The 20,160-nt window shown below is 44.5% G+C and overlaps 1 protein-coding gene across 1 annotated transcript in view; it reads right to left on the minus strand.

The window, feature by feature from the left end:
- Gnl2 (G protein nucleolar 2) overlaps positions 1 to 19,862 on the minus strand; it is a 26,192-nt gene extending 6,330 nt beyond the window's left edge. The window contains exons 1-12 of the mRNA XM_028790124.1: positions 19,682 to 19,862; positions 15,257 to 15,341; positions 14,229 to 14,323; positions 12,581 to 12,720; positions 9,124 to 9,308; positions 6,984 to 7,050; positions 5,934 to 6,092; positions 5,344 to 5,457; positions 3,220 to 3,348; positions 2,016 to 2,120; positions 1,116 to 1,274; positions 831 to 944 (exon numbers count right to left, since the gene is read on the minus strand). Coding sequence (XP_028645957.1) covers positions 831 to 944; positions 1,116 to 1,274; positions 2,016 to 2,120; positions 3,220 to 3,348; positions 5,344 to 5,457; positions 5,934 to 6,092; positions 6,984 to 7,050; positions 9,124 to 9,308; positions 12,581 to 12,720; positions 14,229 to 14,323; positions 15,257 to 15,341; positions 19,682 to 19,745 — 1,416 coding nt within the window. The 5' untranslated portion in view covers positions 19,746 to 19,862. The remainder of the gene's footprint in view (positions 1 to 830; positions 945 to 1,115; positions 1,275 to 2,015; positions 2,121 to 3,219; positions 3,349 to 5,343; positions 5,458 to 5,933; positions 6,093 to 6,983; positions 7,051 to 9,123; positions 9,309 to 12,580; positions 12,721 to 14,228; positions 14,324 to 15,256; positions 15,342 to 19,681) is intronic.
- Positions 19,863 to 20,160: the final 298 nt, after the last annotated feature.

Below are 20,160 nucleotides of genomic sequence, written 5' to 3' on the forward strand. Positions count from 1 at the left end.
TGAGACAGAGGAACTGCTGCTGTACTTGGTTGGCTGTGGTTTTCGAGAGAAGAGGGAGGAAAGGCAGATAATGTCAATCTCAGGCATGCTAAGTCTTTTTCTCTGTGTGTCCATGGCTAGTCTGCCTCTGCTTTAGGTGTGTGCACCACTGCCACCTGACAGCATGCTAAGTTTTTAATGCTGGAGAAAAATACCCAAATGGACCCATCCTGCTTTAGTTAAGAGGTATTTCCAGGAGAAGACCAGAGCTACAAGAATCCCAATAATGGAACACAGAAACAAAACCCAAAGCCATCACTTCCAGAGACCCACTGAATTCTGAAAAGGGACCTAGAAACAGGCCAAGCCACCATCAAGGAAAAAGCTATGGGGCAGTAGAGAGTTTCCTGTCTGTGTCCCAGCTCAGTCCCCAAGCCCAACACCTCCTGACCAGACACTATCAACTCCACTGCTCCCCTGCCCGTAAGCTCCCAGCTCTCCTTAGAGCAAGGGCTCCTATTCACCTCCTTGTTCTCCGAGGCTGTGGTCGGTCACTATGAGAAAAGGTTTCTTCATGAATGAACTCTGGCAACACCTCTGCTCCCACAGAGGCAGCCATTTAACAAATATGACTTTCTCCTCCCCTCCTCCCAGCCACACAGGCTGCTGTCTACTCTCACGCCTGTCTCACTCTGCTCATTTGTCTCTGATGCTCTTCAACAAGTCTATGCAATGGAATGATACACATATACCAAAAATGAAGAAGGTGTGCCCTGAGGGAAATAACCATAAGTTATATATTAGGGTCATTTGACCCCACTTTCCAGGACCTGTGTTCACCCTCTTCTTACCTGAGGAGCTGTCGGTAGCTCTGCGTTGGGCGGCTTGACAAAGAAAGGGATCCGGCCTCTCTGCCAGTCGTTGAGAACCATCTTGCTCACAGTCAGCAAGTCAGGCTCTCCACCCTGAAAAGACAGGACAGACTCCCAGTTAAACCCACAGAGCAAAAGCTCTTTTGGATGAGGGAGGGCCACTTTAGTCACTCTGCTCCTCACCATCCAGCTGACACAGTTCCCACCCCTCTCACAATGGCAGCTCCGTGTATCCCAGTGCCAATCCCCAAGACATTGGCTTACCTTCAGTAACTTCCCAGTGCGGAGAGCTAGCTTCTCAAGAAAATCCTCAGCATTCTCCCAGGACTCAATCTTGTATGTCTTGCTGATATATTCTGGCTTTGCTCGTTCAAGGACAGCACCAATGTGGTCTTGAGGAGCTTTAATTTTTTCAACTTGAACCTAGCGAGTAATAGAAATGTCGTGTTCAATTCTTTTGCACAGACAGGAGAATTCAGTGATTTTTATAAAGTGAAATGGATTTCCATATCACAAGGTGAGTGGGGCTTTGCTGTGTCTGTGATAGTTTGACAGGGGCAAGGAACACCCCTGAAAGCTGACCACAGCCACAGAGCCCAGAGATCAACTCTAATCCTACTTTACCACAGACTGCGTGCGGCCTCCACAGGCAGTTTGAACTTGGAATGCTCTGTGTTACTCACTGGCAGGAACAATTTAGATGCCTGCTACCCCCCAGAACCCAGAACACAAAAAGCAATCCAAGAATTTCAGAAGGATGGGAGGAATGTGCAGAGGACATATGCTAGAAGCATGGTTATGGTTAAGGGGAATCATTTAAGTTTTCAGTCATATTCAGAAACAAGTGAGGAAACGACTGGGTTCCAAGATGACTCAATCCATAAACCCATGAAGATGAATTATCACTAAGCATAAACAAGCCCTGCTTCCCTTCGGATCACATGTGGTTACTGCATACTGCTGTGGGATGACACTGACCAGATATGCCCACAGCCCCTCAACCTCCTGAGGTAGGCTGAGTGGAAAGGAGGTTGTTCTGTTCAGCATCATGTCTCTGCATCTGGTTAGACAGACTGACCCCAGACTGCCTTCTGAACAAGGAGTGGCAAAGACTCTCAGGGATCCCCACAAATGAAAACAGAACTGTTAAGGACAAATACCCACCACTCCTTTGAGCACAATGTCGGTCTCTGAGTCCTCAGATGGGTAAACCACACCAGGGCAGTCAATCAGGAATATACGGCGCATCAAGGTAATATATTGCCAGACCTGCAGACAAGAAATTCTGAGTTTGCCAAAGTCAAATACTGAGAGCTTAACTTCACTAATCTGTGACATTGCCATAGTAAGCTAGAAAGGAGGGAAGGGAGGGCCAGAGAAAAGCAACCTGCTGAATAATCAGGCCAGAGTCTATCCTTTACTTGAGCCAAGTATGACAACTTCCACCAACCACAAAGTTGAGTTCCATCACTGAGAGTCCAAGAATAAGGCAGAGGCAGGATTTCCAATTGGTGTTGTGCAAAATCACCATAGCAAACTTCTCCAAGTCTTGAAAACATTCAGAAACACAGAGCTGCTAGCTTCTTTGCCACTAGGCAGAACAATGCTGTTCCCCAAACTCTCTCTGTTACAGCTGCTGACTTCTAAATATCAGAATCTATCTAAAGACCAAGTTTTCTTTCCTTATTAACCCAGACACCAAACATTCTTGGGTTGCTTTTATTAAAGCAGAAGGTTGGAGTTAGGGGATGTGGGGGCGGCTCTGTGGTTTAGAGCACTTGCTGCTCACCATGGTCAATACCTCTAGTTCAAGGGGATCTGGTGGCTGTTTCTGACTTCTGTTGGCAAGAGACATGTACACAGTGAACATACATACACATAGAATAAAAAATGAATAATCTTTTTTGTTTGTTTGTTTTGTTTTTTTCGAGACAGAGTTTCTCTGTGTAGCCCTGGCTGTCCTGGAACTCACACTGTAGACCAGGCTGGCCTTCGAACTCAGAAATCTGCCTGCCTCTGCCTCCCAAGTGCTGGGATTAAAGGCGTGTGCCACCACCGCCCGGCATGAATAATCTTTAAAAAAAGAATACAGGGGCAATTTACAAAGGACTTAAACATAGGCCATCAACCAAATCACACCACAGCCAACTGCTAGCATACAAGGCACACTCAACCTTGAGAAGCAGATAGGGACTGGATACCACACTCATTGCAGAACACTTGCCTAGCATACGTGTGATGTGTCCTAGGTTTGATCCCCAGTGCTGTTAAAGAAAGGAAGGGGACAGGAGGAAGGGAAGGGAAATCTCCATGTCTTAAACAGTCAAGTCTTCATAGAAATAAAATGTAGAGTAGAAACCATACACACCTTTGTTTCTCCTGCAATGGGGGCCACGTTGCAAACTTTTTTGGATCGTAACGTATTTATCACAGAGCTCTTGCCTACATTTGGATAGCCAATGAACCCAACACTGATTTGTTTCTTGTCTGTGTGCAACTGTGAAGAAAAAAAGTTAAGAAAAGAAGAGAATATCTATCATATATACTCGGCCATACTTCCCTTAGGGCGGTCAGTCTGTGTTACTAGGCTAATGGAAGGACTACTATACAGTAGGGCACTTAATCTGATGAGAAGCCTCAACACAAGCTGGCCTAACGGTCCAGGAGATACACATGTATTTACATGTCAGGAGAGAGCCATGACCTCAGGCACCCATGGAAAGCATCTTTGCTCTAGGTTAACGGGATGTACATCAGGAAGAGGCGGCTTGTCCATCTCCTCGTCACAGTGTATCAACAGCCACTGCAGAGACATCTTTAGGGAAGGAGCCTAAGAGATGACCACTGGAGACATGTGTGTCTAAACATGGCTGGAGCAGAGCAAAAGGCAGGTGTTCAAGTCCCAACTAAGTCTAAATACCAGGCAGTGAGACCATTCCTTTAGACCCTGCTGCTCCAGTGCTCCCAGAGCTAAATCTAGAAACTGGAAGAGTCTCTTACGGAGACAAACCCAAAGAAAATGCCCGTCCCTAATTAACGCAACCCCCTTCAGTGAGATCCACCACTGCAGTCTAGCAGTTCCCACGCCAGACAGAGACCAAGAGTCTATCCGAGCGAGCTGTGGGTACTTTTGCTTTCAAGTTGATACCATTCTCTGTTGCCTAGGGCAGTTTCAAACTCCTGAGCTAAAGTGATTTGGGGGGAGGAGTCTTGTCTCTGAGTAGCTGAGACTAGAAGCTTGGGCCACCATGCCTGGCATAGTACTTGAAGGCAGACCACAGGCTGAGAGCAACCAGTTCCTATTGGAAAGGGCTGGCTGAAAACTGGACCACCTGCTTGCCCAAGTTCTCTACCAGGTGTCTGCTCAAATGTTAAAGAAACAACAGAGCAAATGACTTGAAACAGAGACAAACTCCTGTACCAGTGTGGCAAGAGAGCGCCTGAGTGCACCTCAGTCGGAACACTGTGAATGCCAAGTGACACTCAGCCCAACACTGCTGTCCATAGTACAGAGAAGCAGAGTGAGTGAGAGATGTGTGGGGGAGATGAACACAAGTAACTGCACCACGCCCAGCATCAGGAGACAACAGGAGCCTGAGGTATGAGGTAGTATGGCTGCTGCAAATTCAAGACCAGCCCCAGCTACACAGTATGGAGCTAGCCTGCATCACAGTTCCATCTGTTCTCAAAACACCACAAAATGAAACCCTTTTCCATAAATGAGTTCAAGAGGAAAAGAGAGGGAGCATGCATGAGAGCCGTTTCTAACTGAGCTCATAGCTACAAGTGCTTGTTAGTATGAATAAGGCTCTGGGTTTAATGTCTAACTTTTTTTTTTTTTTAAAGAAGAAGAAAAAAGAAATAAAAAGAAAAAAACACCCAACAAAGACACTAACCTTAAACTTTTAAAGCAGGAAACATTTAATAAGTATGTAAAAATATAGGGAAGAGTTGGGGGAATCAAGAAATAAATCATAAGTGTGTATCAACACCATGTAGTTATTGAAATAGCAGAAATGATGACCAAGAGTCAAAAGTACTGCTTCTGGGAAATGAGGAAGGGTGTGACGGGAATCATGTCTTGTTAGAGCCAAGCAGAAGAGAAGGATCTGGTTCAGAATGTCCCTGAAGTGATGGGCTGGGCAGCTATCTTTTGACAAAGGCTGAACCACCAGGTGTTAGTGATACGGAGAATGGGCAAATGTGAAATGGGAAAGTGCTTCAGACCCTTCCTGATCCAGAGCGCCTGCAGGTTCTTATCCCTCTAGAAAACAGTGAGAAGTGAACACAACAGTTGTTGTTCTGAGACAGATTTCATTATGTAGCCCATACTGGCTTAACTTTTGGTCCTCTTGCCTCAACCTCTGATGTATTGACCTGACGTTAGCAACTTTAGACGCACGGCTGATGCACAGCCAGCCCATGGCCAGCCCACGCCCAGCCCACAAGCTGTGTAAATGGTCACACCACTCCAGCAGAGCAGCCTCCCTACCTTCCCAAACTGCCGCAGAAGCTGAATGAAAGCTCCTTTCCCAAAGGGATTAGTGAGACTCGCGTGGAAAGCCAATGTTGGGTAGTCCTGGGAGAGCACAGCAACCCATCGCTTCTAAAGGGGAGGAGAAAACACGCTGGTAAATTATAGCAGTTTGTTTACAATAGTCAGAAGAATCAGAGATGGAATTACCGGATGGCTTCAAATACAGTGTTGCCTAAGGGAAACAGCAGCTATAACTCTTTGAGATGCTTTTTCAAGTATGACAGTTAGTGCTTTGTCTTTTGTTTAATAACTGACTACAAAACAATATTCCAAAAACTATCCTAACTACTAAATGCAATTAATGGAACACAATGGGGAAGGAGTCAGTGACTTGGAACTGCCTCCACTGAGGGGACACAAGATGGAAGGTGGCTCTGCCCATGTCAGTGCACGTGTCGGCTCTCTTTTCAGTAAGGACATTAAGGACAATCCTCAGAGTGTGACACGTCAATGTCCTGTTGTTCAGAACCTATGCACTGATGAGCTGGTGAATGGCTTGCCCTGCTGGCCTCCACAGTGGGTTTTAGGTCATGAGCTAAACTTACTGTTGCCCAAGTTGGAACAAGGTCACACTTGTTGAGCACAAAGATGAGGTGTTTCCAGGGTTTTTCCTTTTTCAAGTAAGCTTCAATGTGAGGGGAACGTGTGCCCATTGGATCTCTAGCATCAAGAACTTGAACTACAACATCTGATGAGTCTATCACCTGCAAAGCCAAAGAGGCAGAAACGGTTGGCTACAGTACATACAAAACGAAGGGGGACATTTAAGGGGGCCCAATGGAATAAAACTGTGTTTTGAAGCAACTGCAAATAGTCTGGTAAGGGGAGTGAGCGGCATCCAGTCTCAATGCCCACTTATCAGCTCTTCAATTCAAGAATATTCAAAACTTGTCAAATTTCAATAGGAAAGCTAGCTTAGATCAAACTCATCTGGTTCACAAGCACCAGGTATTATCTATGGGTCTGTGTATTTTACGGAAAATTAAACTTGCCTAGTTTACCTTTATGGTCCTAGTTTCCTAGTATGACTTATCACATGGCATGCTTAGAGCTTTTTATATTATTCCCCACCAGACAGTCAGTTCAAAAGCACTAGGTCAGCACTCAGGAATACACACAAAACCTTTCTTCTCTTCCCCAGAGTTAGGCAGGCTGGGTAAGGTAGTATCCCTTCCCAGACCTGTGCTCTCATTTACAGAATGAGATAGTGAGGCTAAGTCACTTACAATCTCCGCACGCGTCCCTTTGGTTTTTTGAGACAGGGTTTCTCTGTGTTATAGCCCTGGCTGTCCTGGACCTCACAGAGATCCACCTGGCTCTGCCTCCCAAGTGCCGGAAGTAAAGGTGTGCACCACCACACCTGGCTGGACTTACAACTTCTCATGCAGCACTAACCACAGGGGCACATCCTAAGAGGCAGTGGACAGAAGACTAACAGGCGATGTAACACAAGTGCTCTTCCTTCAAAGCACAGCAGTAAGCACAAGACTACATCACAGTTCCTTCATGGAGGAAAAGAAGATGAGGAAAGCAGTGAAGCATTACTTCGGTTGTCAGTTACTGCGCCTGCTCCTCGATGAACACATGAGCCTTACCTTGTAGAGTTCTCCCCATATTCTTTTCGACTGCCCCTTTTTATATATCTCTTCTTGAGCTTCATTTCTAAGTGAGAAAGGAGCAGAAATGAGCAACTGAAGCACTATCAAGATTAAAAGGAAACAGTGGTAGTTCTAATCCCAGCTCTAAGATCTGGTAGACAGAGCTCTGTGACTTAGCCTAGTCTACACAGTTAACATTCCAGGCCAACAAGGGCTACACAATAAGACTTTGTCTCAAAAACAAACAAACAAACAAAACAAAAACAATAAAACAAAAAAAACACAAAACATATCAAAGGGAAGTATATCAAAGTGAATTTGCAAAGTCACTGTATCAGCGCTCCACCAGCAGATCAACCTGACATGGCGGTACACAGATACAATGAGTGGCTTAAAAAGGAAGGACACTGCCGGGTGTGGCAGTGCACGCCTTTAATTCCTGCTCTATGGAAGCAGAGAGCTCTGTGAGTTCCAGGCCAACCGGGGTTACACACAGTGAGATCCTGTATCAAAAACAAATGGGCTCGGGAGTAGGGAGCTGGAGTCATGGCTCAACAGTTAAGAGGGCTTACTGCTCCTCCAGAGGACCTGAGTTAATTTCCTAACACTAATATGGCTGGCTTGCAATTTTCTGTTTGGTCTCAAATGCCCTGCTTTTCTCTCTGTTGAGATGAGGTGGCAACAGAATAACACCACTGTAGTCTCCAGTTTACATGTTTCTATGAGACTGCCAAACTAGCCTGCACATTGTTAAAGGAATGTGGGGAGAACAGGAGTCCTCTAGCACTATCCAAGAGAAGCTAAAGCTTTCTCAAAGACAGGGTGGCAGCAGCTGCCTATCCAAAGTAGGCAGGAATTGTGATTTGACATCATGATTTCCTTCTCAATAATCCTGTTTGTTTGTCGGTTTGTTTTTTGACAAGTTTCTCTGTGTAGTCCTGGCTGACCTGGGAGCCAACTGCCTCTGTCTCCTAAGTGCTGGGATTAAAGGTGTGTGTACCACCCTCCCCACACCAGCTCTCCTGAAACTTACTCTGTGGACCAGGCAGCCTAAAACTCAGAGATTCACCTGCCTCTGCCTCCCAGGTGCAAAGATTAACTGTGCCTGGCTTGCCTCTCGGTAATCCTTACAGATGAGGAACAGTCAGTGTCACTGATGACTTCAGGGAGAAACTAGACAGCACAACTATCCCATAGCAAAGCTCACTACAATCAAATTCCACCAAGAAAAGGTCTATTTGTAAGTGGCACATGCCTTTAACCAAGCACTTGGGCAGCAGAGGCAGGAGGATCTCTGTGAGTTTGAGGCTACATAGTGACTCTACACACATAGTGAGTTACAGGCCAGCCAGGGGACCATATTTTACAAAAGAGGGATGGGGCAGGGGAACCCCTTTCAGCAATTTGTAGTCTTTACGTTATGGATCCTCACGAGAATGAAGGAAGCTAACAGTCTTTTCTCTCCCAAACAAATACAAAGTGAAAATAGAACAACTCACCACACAAAGGATGCATAGATATGAAACGCCATAATGAAACTCATTACTCTGTGCACTAATTTAAAAAATAAACAAAGGGCTGGCAAGATGGCTTAGTGAATAAACATGCTTTCTCCAAACCTGACAACCTGAGTCAGGTCCCCTGGACCCATGTGGGAGAAGGAGGGAATCACCGCCTCTGACCTCTCATCTACCACAAATATGCATACACAAAATAAAACACAAATTTTAACAAACAAACCCCATGACCTTTATGCAGGTTATCATTTTATAATATCATTTTTTATATTATCATTGGTGTGTCAGAAAAAGATCAACTATACACTGCAGTGGTCTAGAGACCCAGGAAGCCAAAGTGTCCATTTCCAACATAACTACCCTCTGAAATTTACGAATGACAGTGCACACCACTGACATAAAGAAGGAAACATTACTCTTTTTTCTTGGGAACGAAGAGGGGTATGTGGTGATGAAGCCATGTAAAAGTATTTTTGGTCTGGTCTCTACTGCATTGATGCCTTTAGTCTGAAGGATGAAGAAACTAGCTGTGTGTGCAATCACTATACCCTACAGCATCAGGAAGAGCTGAGGAAACACTCTGTAGCACAGCAGCAAAGATGAGAACCTCAAATGCGTACCTCACGCCAGTGTCCTCCATCACCAAATCACGGTCCTTGCCCTGGTCATAGCTCTCAGTAGACATTTCAGCGTTTTCTAGAAGGGACTGCATATCACTTGCAAACAAGTTTGGCCGCTTTCTCTGTGACTTTGGGCCAAATGTACTTTCAAAACTTTCAGTATCAAGAATGTGGACCTTTGCATTCTAAAAACAAAGAAGTGTAGGTAAGACTCGGGAAAGAAAAACACTTGAGCCAAAAGCAAAAGCTAAAAACCACCTGAGGAAAGATGTGAGTTTCCTTTTTCCAAAGCTCAAACCACACCAAAACCCACCAGAGCACAGACCCAGTGCGGTTTCACATCTGTAATGAGTGTTTATATTGCACAAGGGCTTCTTCTATTCTGAAATGCTGTGAGCTTCCCTGCAAGAATGTAAAGGTAACACAGACACCAAGAAAGAACAGCCATATGAGACTTGCCAAACCCTGCTTTCCTTCCTTCATCTGTCACAGACTCCAGTCACATGTAATCAGTACTACAACGATGAACATTAACTGATCTTTTCTGACCCTTTTGTGGAGCTTTCAAACAAGTGCATAAAATTCGCCAAATTCACAGGTTTTGTCAAGGACAATCAGTCAAAATTTGTGTGTTTTTTTCTTTCTTAAACCAACTGTAAATGCCAACTTTTTCTTGGAAATTAATTTCTCTCATGGCTAAAAGGAATTGCTTGTTTTATAAGATGCATTTTAGTTTCAGATAACATTTTCCCCAATTTAGGTAACGTTTTTATTAAATGCACATGGAAACGCTTCAGATGAAAAACATCTAGCAAAAGTCCAAAATAATAGGTTAGATGTGATAAAAGGAACCTGATCCTAACTAGAACTTGATGCGCTGTGAAGGAGCTACAGGCGTAGGAATTCTTGAAGCAAGATAAAAGTCAAAGCTGGAGTTAGGATCTACCATGTAACAGAATGTTAAAGGCTGCAGAGACTCTCCTTTAAAACAAAACACAACACACACCTTGCTCCCTTAGCACAGGGCCCTGAGTAAGCACCAGCTGGGGAGCTCATGAGTGATGGATCAGCCCCATGCCTTCCAAATATCACTCATGCTCCTGATCCTCCAGCTTCCTAGGGTCTTTAGGTGGCCTGGACTCCCTGAGCTCACAGCTTATATTCTCTTGCTAGCTTCTAACTGAGGAAATGTCTGTCCACAAGGAAAACTGCATTTTCTGTGGCAATGGGTTCTGAAGTCAATGAGTAAAAATTAAGTATGACTGGGCTGGAGAAATGGCTCAGTGGATAAAGACTGAGCTTAATCCCTGGAAGCCATGTTAAAAAAACTACACAAAAAGATGCAGTGGTGTGAGGAGATGCAGGAGATGGAGGGTGGAGACAAATGACACACAATCGTATCAATTATACAAATCAAGCACGAGCAAATATTATCCTCAGAAATCTTATAACTGGGCTGGAGAGATAGCTCAACAATCACGGACACATACTGCTCTTCCTGAGTTCAACCTCCAGTACTCATATGACTTGTCTGTCTCACAACTGCCTGCAACACATCCAACCCAGGGGTCTGACACCTCTAGTCTCCAAGGGCACTTGAACTGACACACACAGACACAACACACACACACAACACACACACACACACACACACACATTAAAAATCAAACCTTAAAAAAAAAATCTCATAATCTATGAAACACACGGTTTTGAACCAATAAGGTTACTTCCTGTAATACTACACAAAGAGCACATGCAAAGTTAGTTACACTATTTTTACTCCATTCTTACAGAAATATATTTAACACACAGAACTGAATGTGTAAAAGTTACAACCTATCTGATTTGATTCCCCTGTGCAGAACCATTTTAAGAACTAGACTCCATACCATGCCACAGCCACTCAATTAAAACAGAAAGAGTTTTGAAAGCCAACACAGAAAGCCCACCAATTATTCTGAGTATTTTCCCCCATCAAAACACAAGCTGAGCCGGGCGGTGGTGGTGCACGCCTTTAATCCCAGCACTCGGGAGGCAGAGGCAGGCGGATTTCTGAGTTCGAGGCCAGCCTGGTCTACAGAGTGAGTTCCAGGACAGCCCGGGCTATACAGAGAAACCCTGTCTCGAAAAAACCAAAAAAAAAAAAAAAAAAAAAAAAACACAAGCTGACTCCTGAAACTGAAGGTTCCTTCATTTCACACATCAGCTGTCTGAGCACTGACCAACCGGAGCAAGCAACAAAGTAATACATCCACAATAGAACCTCGCTCTTCCCAGAAATGGATTCAATAGTTGGTTAGAAGATGGCTTTAGGGAGAAGAGACAAAGAGAACAAGGGAAATGAGCAACTTGTCTGTGGTTCATGAATTACACTCATCTGTTTCCCTGAAAGGAAACAGTCACTCACTAATAGGTGCCATTCTTCAAGTCCATCATAAAACACAACATAATTGACAAAACCTGAGGCAATAGGCAGCCTGGCTTTTGATTTTTGTTCTGTAAGTAAACACTTTTCTTTGAACTGTTTAATCCTTGTATGAATGTCAATGTTTCCCTCCCCTCCTCAGACTGGCACTGAAGCATGTGCACTGGCTGGGATTCTGGGAATTATTATTCAATGCAAGTTTAAAATGTGCAGGCAAACATTAAGCCACTTCTTTGTTCTGTGTGAACTCCTTCTGCTCTGGCCAGAGTCAGCCCTTACCATAGTACATGACTCCAGCAACTGTCAATCCAACAGCACCTTTCCCGAACCTGAAAAAACCTCCAAGGAGTTCACAGAACACTGAAGTCCTTCCAGGTCGGCCTCCACTCTACATCTCTCAGAGATGATGGAACTAGCACTGACAATCCCAGGCAGTCCTATCCAGTCTGGCCTACTTAGTAAGTTCTAGGCCAGTGAAAGAACCTGCCTCAGAAAGGAAAAAAAGAAAAGGTGGATAGTGCCTGAAGAATGACAGTCAAGGCTATCCTCTAGCCTCCACTTATACGTGTGAATACACAAATGCACACACACATGCACAGACACACACAGACATAGACACATCCACGCACACATGCAATATTACTAATAGCTATCACCTCTTTAGCCTTGGGGAAAGTGTTGCATGCTTATTAGACCAGCCCTTACAGGTGCTTCAGCTGTATCCAAACATGAAAAGAGGCAAGTGTGCTCTTTATGGCAAGGAAGTTAAGATTCATGAGAACCATAACTAAGAACAGAGGAGGGCTGAGTGAAGATGGAAATTCAGGTCTCACTGCAAAGCCTTGTTTGGATCCACACAGTGCTGCACCTCCTGGGTCAAACTCAATTCACAGCCAGGGTGACAAAGGAGAGCACCTACAGCTCATAAAACCCTCCATGCTGCTTACGAAAGCCAAACACAAACTAAAGCAGTAGCTATCTGCCCAGAGCCGGCCCTAAAAACCACAGCACTGACATGGTACTTTGTCTTACATGAGGCTGGACTCGATCATGCAGAAGAGACATTGGTAATTTGCTTTGTTTCATGACAACTTTGTATGGATCCTTCATAACTTTCTCCATTTCCTCTTGAAATTTTTGTAATGATGCCTGCTTGATCACACGAGTATTTCCTGTTTCACAGATAGAGAACATGCCATTTAATATGGAGATTGGTTTTGCCTCTGTGCTCATCTTCTGACAGGGGAAGGCAAGTCACCAGGTCATTCTCAAGCCCCCACCCCCACCCCAGAGCCTGCACACTCATCACTCCTTAGAACTCTGCAAGCTTGAGAAAAAGGGGGAACACGCCTCTCTTGCACTCACACTGGGAATGCACCCACCAACTAAGACACATAATGGGTTCAACAGTTTTCGGAGTCCAGCTTCCTGACTGGATGAAACCAAAAATTAAACATCACTGAATGGAACTGAGATTTGACAAATGTTCCTGCCAGTCTGGCAAAGAAACCTTGAGCCAATCACAGCTGATCAGTTTGCACAGAGAAGGAACTCCAAACCTCAGAATTAAGAGGGCTTGAAGGGACTACTAAAGTAGCCAGGACACATGTGGAGATCAGAGGACAGCCTGCAGGAGTTGCTATCCCCTTTCCGCCTTCTACTCTGTAGGGTCTGGAGAGAGAACCTAGGCTGTGAGGCTTGAGGGTAACTATCTTCACCACTGAGCCTCTATACTGTCCCTCAAGTTTTTTGTTTTTTGTTTTTTTTTTGAGACAGAATTTCATGTCATCCAGGCTAGCCTTAAACCTCTGAATCTCCTGCCTCCAACTCTCATGTGTTAGGATTACAGGTGTGCCCCCATCACAACCATCTTGAGATACTCCCATTCTTATTCCAATTTTTGAAATTAGGAAATCAAGGGACAAAGACTTAATAACTTTGCTCTAGGCACATATACAACTTGATTCCAAATACCCAGCTCCATGGTAAATAATCCCTCCAGTCTTCTGTGACATACATACACATCAACATTTATTTCCTTTTCCAGTGATGAGGATGGATCCTAGGGTTTTCCATATCCCAGACAAGCACTCTCCCCAACCTCCCCCTATTCTGTCTTTGAAAAGAATTTTGAGTCTCTTTCTGTTTCGGTTCTTAGAGGGCAGCCCATTAAAAGGCATTAGACACAGTGACAGGCAGGGGCCACCTGCAGCTAGCACAGAGGTCAGATACCAGGCAAACAGTGACTATCTGAATATTACAGTGGAAAGCAGTGTTCCCAAAGAATCTCCAAACCTCCTGTGACTGCACAAACTCTTCTCACTCCTGCAATGACTAATAAAGACATCCACCCTGCCACTAGGTAAAGGGACCAGAGCACTCGCAAGGCCACTTCGTGTATAGCCATCTCTCCAGCCAACTAGAAACAAAGAGATGAACAGCCCAAGATCTGTATATGTTTCCATGAGGAAGTCCTAACTGCCTCTGTGCTCACTTCCAGCTAAGAATGAGCTCTCTTCCAAAGGAACAGTCTGAGGAGTCCAGCACTTTCGGTACCTCCTTGTCCATCCAGGAACTCTCCAGTCCCTTTTCATAAACAGTGGCAGTCTCCTGCACCAGAATCTTCTTTTGGTTGTTTCAACATACACTTTGTAGAGTAGAGACACAGGAGGACACTTACCAAACCATTTAATATTCGGCTCCACCCGTGCCACTGTGCCAGAAGCCACAGTTGACTGATACTGCAGTGGCTTAATCACTTTACCACGACTGTTCCTAAATTGAGGAAATAACAGATTTAGGTTGACGACAGAAGAAAGGCAGCAAGAGCACAGTCTGGCTCACGGATATGCTTTCCATCAAAAGGACTTTGGGGGGATTTAAAATGATCATGAAATACAGACTTCAGTAAACAAAAAGTCCTTCTACATTTGAAACAGATTGCCCCAAAGCCGTTTAACCTCTTGCAACAGAGCACGTAATGATTTCTGCTAGATGAGTAACAACACTGATGTTTAAAAATCCACTTACTGTTTGTTTTCTTTAAAAAAATCACATACTTGAGTTTTTTTGGTAATTATTTAAAGGCTGGTTTAAATGAATTTTAAGTCGAGGGTGATTTATCCTGGAACTCAAAATCCTAAAACAAACTGCAAAGCAGGCGACTGAGGCAGCTAGGTTACTGACGACTGTGTTTTACACACAACTCTCAGAAGAAACAAATCTAATTACCAAACAAATTAAGACCAGCTAGCAAAATGCCACTCTCAGCAAGTCCCTGGAGTGGAGGCTGCCTCAGCATAACTCCGGGCTGGGATGAGCATCTAGTGCCACAATGCTGTGATCTGAAGTCTGGCTCTAAAAGCCAAGTTTCCTGGCAGTTTTCGTAAGTAGTCTTATACACTTTGTACTTGTGGCTGACTGGCATCTAGCTGGGATTTGACACTGCACTGCTGGAGATCAGCGTAGGAGGAACAGGACAGCCACTTGCTGGGAAGTGTTAGGAAACAATCACTGCTTCACCATCTACTCCCCATCTACAGTTAACTGTATTAACTGTATCACCACAGCAACACTCCTATGAGATGGCATTTGAAAACATCCTACTCCTATATGGAGAAAGTAGGGGTGGGAATGAAGCCTTAACAGGTCTCAGTTATAAATCCAGGGCACGAAGGAAAGGGAAGGTTGGCTGTACCCAGTGCTCACCTGCGTTCTTTTTGCCTGTACATATTCAGGCGCCGAATTGTGCCCCGGTCCCTCATATTTTGACCTCCAGCTCCCTGTACTCGATCTAGAAATAAACAATAAACCTTTTGGTATCCAGTAACTATTAAATATAGCCATTGTTTAAAATGTGCCAACCACATTTAAGCTAACCTTACAAAAGAATTATCTACTCTCTCCATACGGTGCTCCAATAAATAACTATGAGCAATGTGCTATGTCAAAGCTGGGCTCCACCTCTGAACTTCCAAAAGTACTGTATTTGACAACATGATGCTAACATCACCAGTCTTGATTCTGGCACTGGCAGCATGCTCCCCTCTACCGGCCTCATCTCAAGCCACACAACAGTCATATAAAGAACTATTATGTTATGCCTTGCTACTAAGACACAGTGAGTGGTCACATATGGCTGCTAACTGGCAGTCAGAACTTTAACACAAGCATTTGATACATTCTGTACTCTCAACTACAAAGGACACTGATAGAGGTCTCAGTTTAACAAACATATAGACTAGGATAAAACAAACAAACAAAACCAACAATAACAAAAAGAAGCAAAAAATAGGCGCTGGTTAAGAGCACTGGCTGTTCTTACAGAAGAGGTGGGTTCAGTTCCCAGTACTCGTGTGACAGCTGATTCCAGGGAATCTAACATCCTTTTCTTGCTTCGGGAGGCACCAGGCACATACAGTGGTATACACATATACATGCATACAAAACACAAATACACATAAATTTTTTGAATCTTAAAAAATAGTTGCAAAATTGGCAAAACTGAATAAAAAAGAAATGGGGGGAGGGGACTATCTTCAAAGAATCATCCTGGAGTTAGCATGCACTCTCCAAACCATCTGTCTTTTTTATTGGGATATTTGAGACAGGGTCTCACTATGTAGCTCCAGCTGGCCTTAAACTCAGAGATCGGCCTGCCTCTATCTTGAGTACAGGAATTAAAGCAGTGAAGTACCAGACCCCACCCTATCCCCCTCATAGTTCTCCATCTCTCTCCTTTTTGGTTTTCCAAGACAAGGTTTCTCTGTGTAGCCCTGGCTGCCCTAGAACTCACTATGTAGACCAGGCTGGCTTCAAGCTCAGAGATCCACTTGCCTCAGCCTCCTGAGTGCTGGGGTTAGAGGCATATGCCATCATGCACAGCTCTGAACCCTTTCTTAAATAAGAACTTCAAGGACCATCCTGAGCTGCAGCAGAAAGAGCCCCACAAGAGGACTTTAGAGCACACTCAGGCATTCATCTAGACAACTCATAACTCAAGATTCTGCCACGTGGGAATCTTACTCTTCTCATTTAACTTGCCTTGCACCAGAATGAAAAAAGTATCTGTGGCAAGAGAAACTTTGGAATATCAGACATGAAGGTTCTCACTCAGCCTTATAGAAACTGATTTTTCAGAATTCTGGTGCTTTTATTTCTCTAAAAAAAAAAAAAGGAATATGTAAGTGAAAAAGTGGGGGGGAGTTATGAAGACAAGAACTTTAAGTGCCACTGTGGGAGGAATTTAGTGCATTGGGCATTTTTTGTTTTTGTTTTTGTTTTTTTTTTTTGAAGACAGGGTTTCTCTGTATAGTCCTGGCTGTCCTGTCCTGGAACTCACTCTGTAGAGTAGGCTGGCCTCGAACTCAGAAATCCGCCTGCCTCTGCCTCCCAAGTGCTGGGATTAAAGACATGTGCCACCACTGCCTGGCGGGCATTTTTTTTTTTAAGACAGGGTCTCACAATGTAACTCTGGCTGTCCTGTGTCCTGGAACTCAGAGGTTTGCTTGCTCCTGCTTTCTGAGTGCTGAGATTAAAGATGGCACCACTATGCCTGGCTACCATTTAATTTTTAATCCTCAATCATACTCTATAATGGTTACGTAAATCAGTACCCACCTTTTAAAAAAATCTGTCTAAATGCTACTGTGTCCACAATAATCATGTAGTTAAATGGGTAGAACGCTTGCCTAGGACTCCAAAGCCCTGGGTTTGATCCCTAGCTCGGTACAAACCAGCCATTATGGCACAGCTATTAATTCCAGTACTAGAAATGAGGATTAGAAGATAGAAGACAGTGGCTGGAGAGATGGTTCAGCGGTTAAGAGCAGTGACTGTTCTTCCAGAAGTCCTGAGTTCAAATCCAGGAACCACCTGGTGGCTCACAACCATCTATAATGGGATCCAATGTCCTCTTCTGGTGTGTCTAAAGACAGCTACTCTGTGTGTGTGTGTGTGTGTGTGTGTGTGTGTGTAAAATAAATCTAAAAGAAGAAGAAGAAGAAGAAGAAGAAGAAGAAGAAGAAGAAGAAGAAGAAGACGACGACGACGACATTCTTGGCCAAACGGTGAATAAGAGGGGACACACTGAGTCTCTGTCTAAAAATAAATTAAAAGACTGGGCCAGAGAGACGGCTTAGCAGTTAAGAAAACTTGCTATTTTTGCAAAGGACCTGGGTTTAGTTCCCAGCACCTGCAAGGTGGCATACAACCATCTATAGGGGTGAATAGAGTGTACATTTTATGTAGGCAAAACTCAGATATAAAATAAAGTGTTTTTTTTTTTTTTTTCCGAGACAGGGTTTCTCTGTGTAGCCCTGGCTGTCCTGGAACTCACTCTGTAGACCAGGCTGGCCTCGAACTCAAAAATCCACCTGCCTCTGCCTCCCAAGTGCTGGGATTAAAGGCATTCGCCAACACCTGTCTTAACTTTCAAGGAATGATGATAGTTTCTAAAAGTTGGGTTAAATTCCACACAAATCATGGCTTATAGGACTGATGATACCCACAGCTTCTGAGGTTAGAAGCAGCATATCTAGAAACCTTCTTTGTAAATTCATAACTAGTCCTCTTGTCCTAAATTTTTAATAATTCTACTTATTTACATTTTATGTATAAGTATAATATGTAGATATGTATGTACCAATATGTATAAATATATCCTTATCTGTGCACCAAGTACACAGAGTGTCAGAAGGGGGTGGCAGATCTCTTGGAACTGGAATTACAGATGATTGTCAGTATCATGGGTGCTGGGAATCACACCAGGTCCTCTGCAAGAGCCGCCAGCACTCTTAACCCCTGAGCCATCTCTCCAGCCCTTCCCACTCTAAATTTTAAAAGAGAACCAAAAATAACACTAAACCCCGGGAGCGCTCTACTGAGAAGTTCACCCACACACATCTGGCTATGTATCCTTTTCCTGAATCTCTTTCTACTAATTCTCAAGGCTTCCATCTACACTTTCCAGCTGTTGATAAACTTAATCTCTGTTTAGAAACAACATCAAACGAATCACCAACCAATCCTACATATATTTTCCAAATGCACGGTATTATATAACTAAATACTGTTATGAAAGACAGCAAAGTAATGCAGCAACTTTTGTGTGTATTCTCATTTAGTGCCTCTACATAAGCAGTGTGCTTGGGGGCTTTTTTTTTTTTTTTTTTAACTATACGGATGTACGTGGGTAGATGCCTTGAAGGCTAGAGGTATCAGATTCTTGGGAGTTGGAATTCTAGGTAGTTGAGAGCTGACTGAACTGGGTGCTGGGAATTGAACTCTGGTCCTCCTGCAACAACAGTCCGAGTGAACTCCTATTCTCCTGGTGTTCTAAGGGTTGTCATCGTTTTTTAAAAATCTAAATAAAAATCTAATTATTGAAATTACAAGGAACTACTGAAGTCGGCTATCCTTGCAGCTTTATGGAGACAAGAGTATACTTAATTTTTTTTCCCTCTAGTTTGAGACTGTCTCACTATGTAGACCAGGCTGACCTCGAATTCACAGAGATCTGCCTGTTCTGCCTTCCCAGTGTTGGGAACTACAGGTATGTGTCACCAAGCCCCTCTATGCCTAAACCATATTTAAACACAGTTTTAGTAACTAAATCAAAGTGGGAGGGACTCCTCGAAAGCCTGTTTTGTTCACCCTGTAGATGGGGATTTATCCTATCTCAACAACACCTCCATTGATATCGTTATATTTACCTGAAGTGTTGCCTATGCCTCGTCTGATTCCAAGGGCCAATGCTAGTAGCAATTATCACTTACATGGTCAAAGCTAAGGTGGCACGAATGTTATGGTTAAGGGTAAAAGGCCCCTTGGGCCAACCTACTTTGTGTTTTCAGAGTTTATGACCTGTAGTCCAGGTAGCCTCTAACTCGCGGTCCTCCTGCCTTAGCTTTCTAAGTACTGGGATGATAGGCGTGTGACAGGACTCCAGGATTCTAGTCCACTTTTAACTTGCCTTTCTCTGCACCTCTGCCTGAGAGGCCTCACGGTTGCTAGAGGCTGGCGTGACTTATCCCTCAACTTTAGAGTAGGTGCCCAAACCCCGTGCCGGCCGCACAGGCCGGGCCTTTTTCCCCCGAAGGCTCCGGCGGCCTGGTCCCGCCCGGTCCGCCGTACCTGGGTTGGTGCTGGCCGCCGAGCGGTTGATGGTGCTCCGTCCTTTGTACTTGGGCTTTACCATCCTGCCGACAGTACCGACACTGCTCTGCTACTCGCGAGGTAAACCACTTCAGAACTTCCCAACTAGAAAAGCGCCCTAAGTGAAGCACGTTGGACCCCGAACACTCGCGACGTCACTTCCGCTCGCGCCACGCGACTTCCTGGGAGCGTGCGGCACTTGCATAGGGCTGGCCCAGCTCCGCCTCTGCCCTGCTCCCGCCTCCTCTTGGTCTAGCAACCGCTGAGCGTCCCTTCCATAGCAACGTCCTGGGCACCTGGCAGCCCTGGGGTCTTAGAGAAAGAGCGAAGTCTCTTCTTAGGCCGATGCATGAGATGCTGGGAATTTTCCCTCTGAACCTTTCTGAAAGTGCGCCAGCAACAGCAAGCAAATATCAGAACAGGTCATCCCCTTCCTTCAAATGTTAGGCTGGAGTAGA

This window comes from Grammomys surdaster, unplaced genomic scaffold (assembly GCF_004785775.1).
Source record: "Grammomys surdaster isolate TR1022 unplaced genomic scaffold, NIH_TR_1.0 125863, whole genome shotgun sequence".
NCBI classification, from domain to species: Eukaryota; Metazoa; Chordata; class Mammalia; order Rodentia; family Muridae; genus Grammomys; species Grammomys surdaster.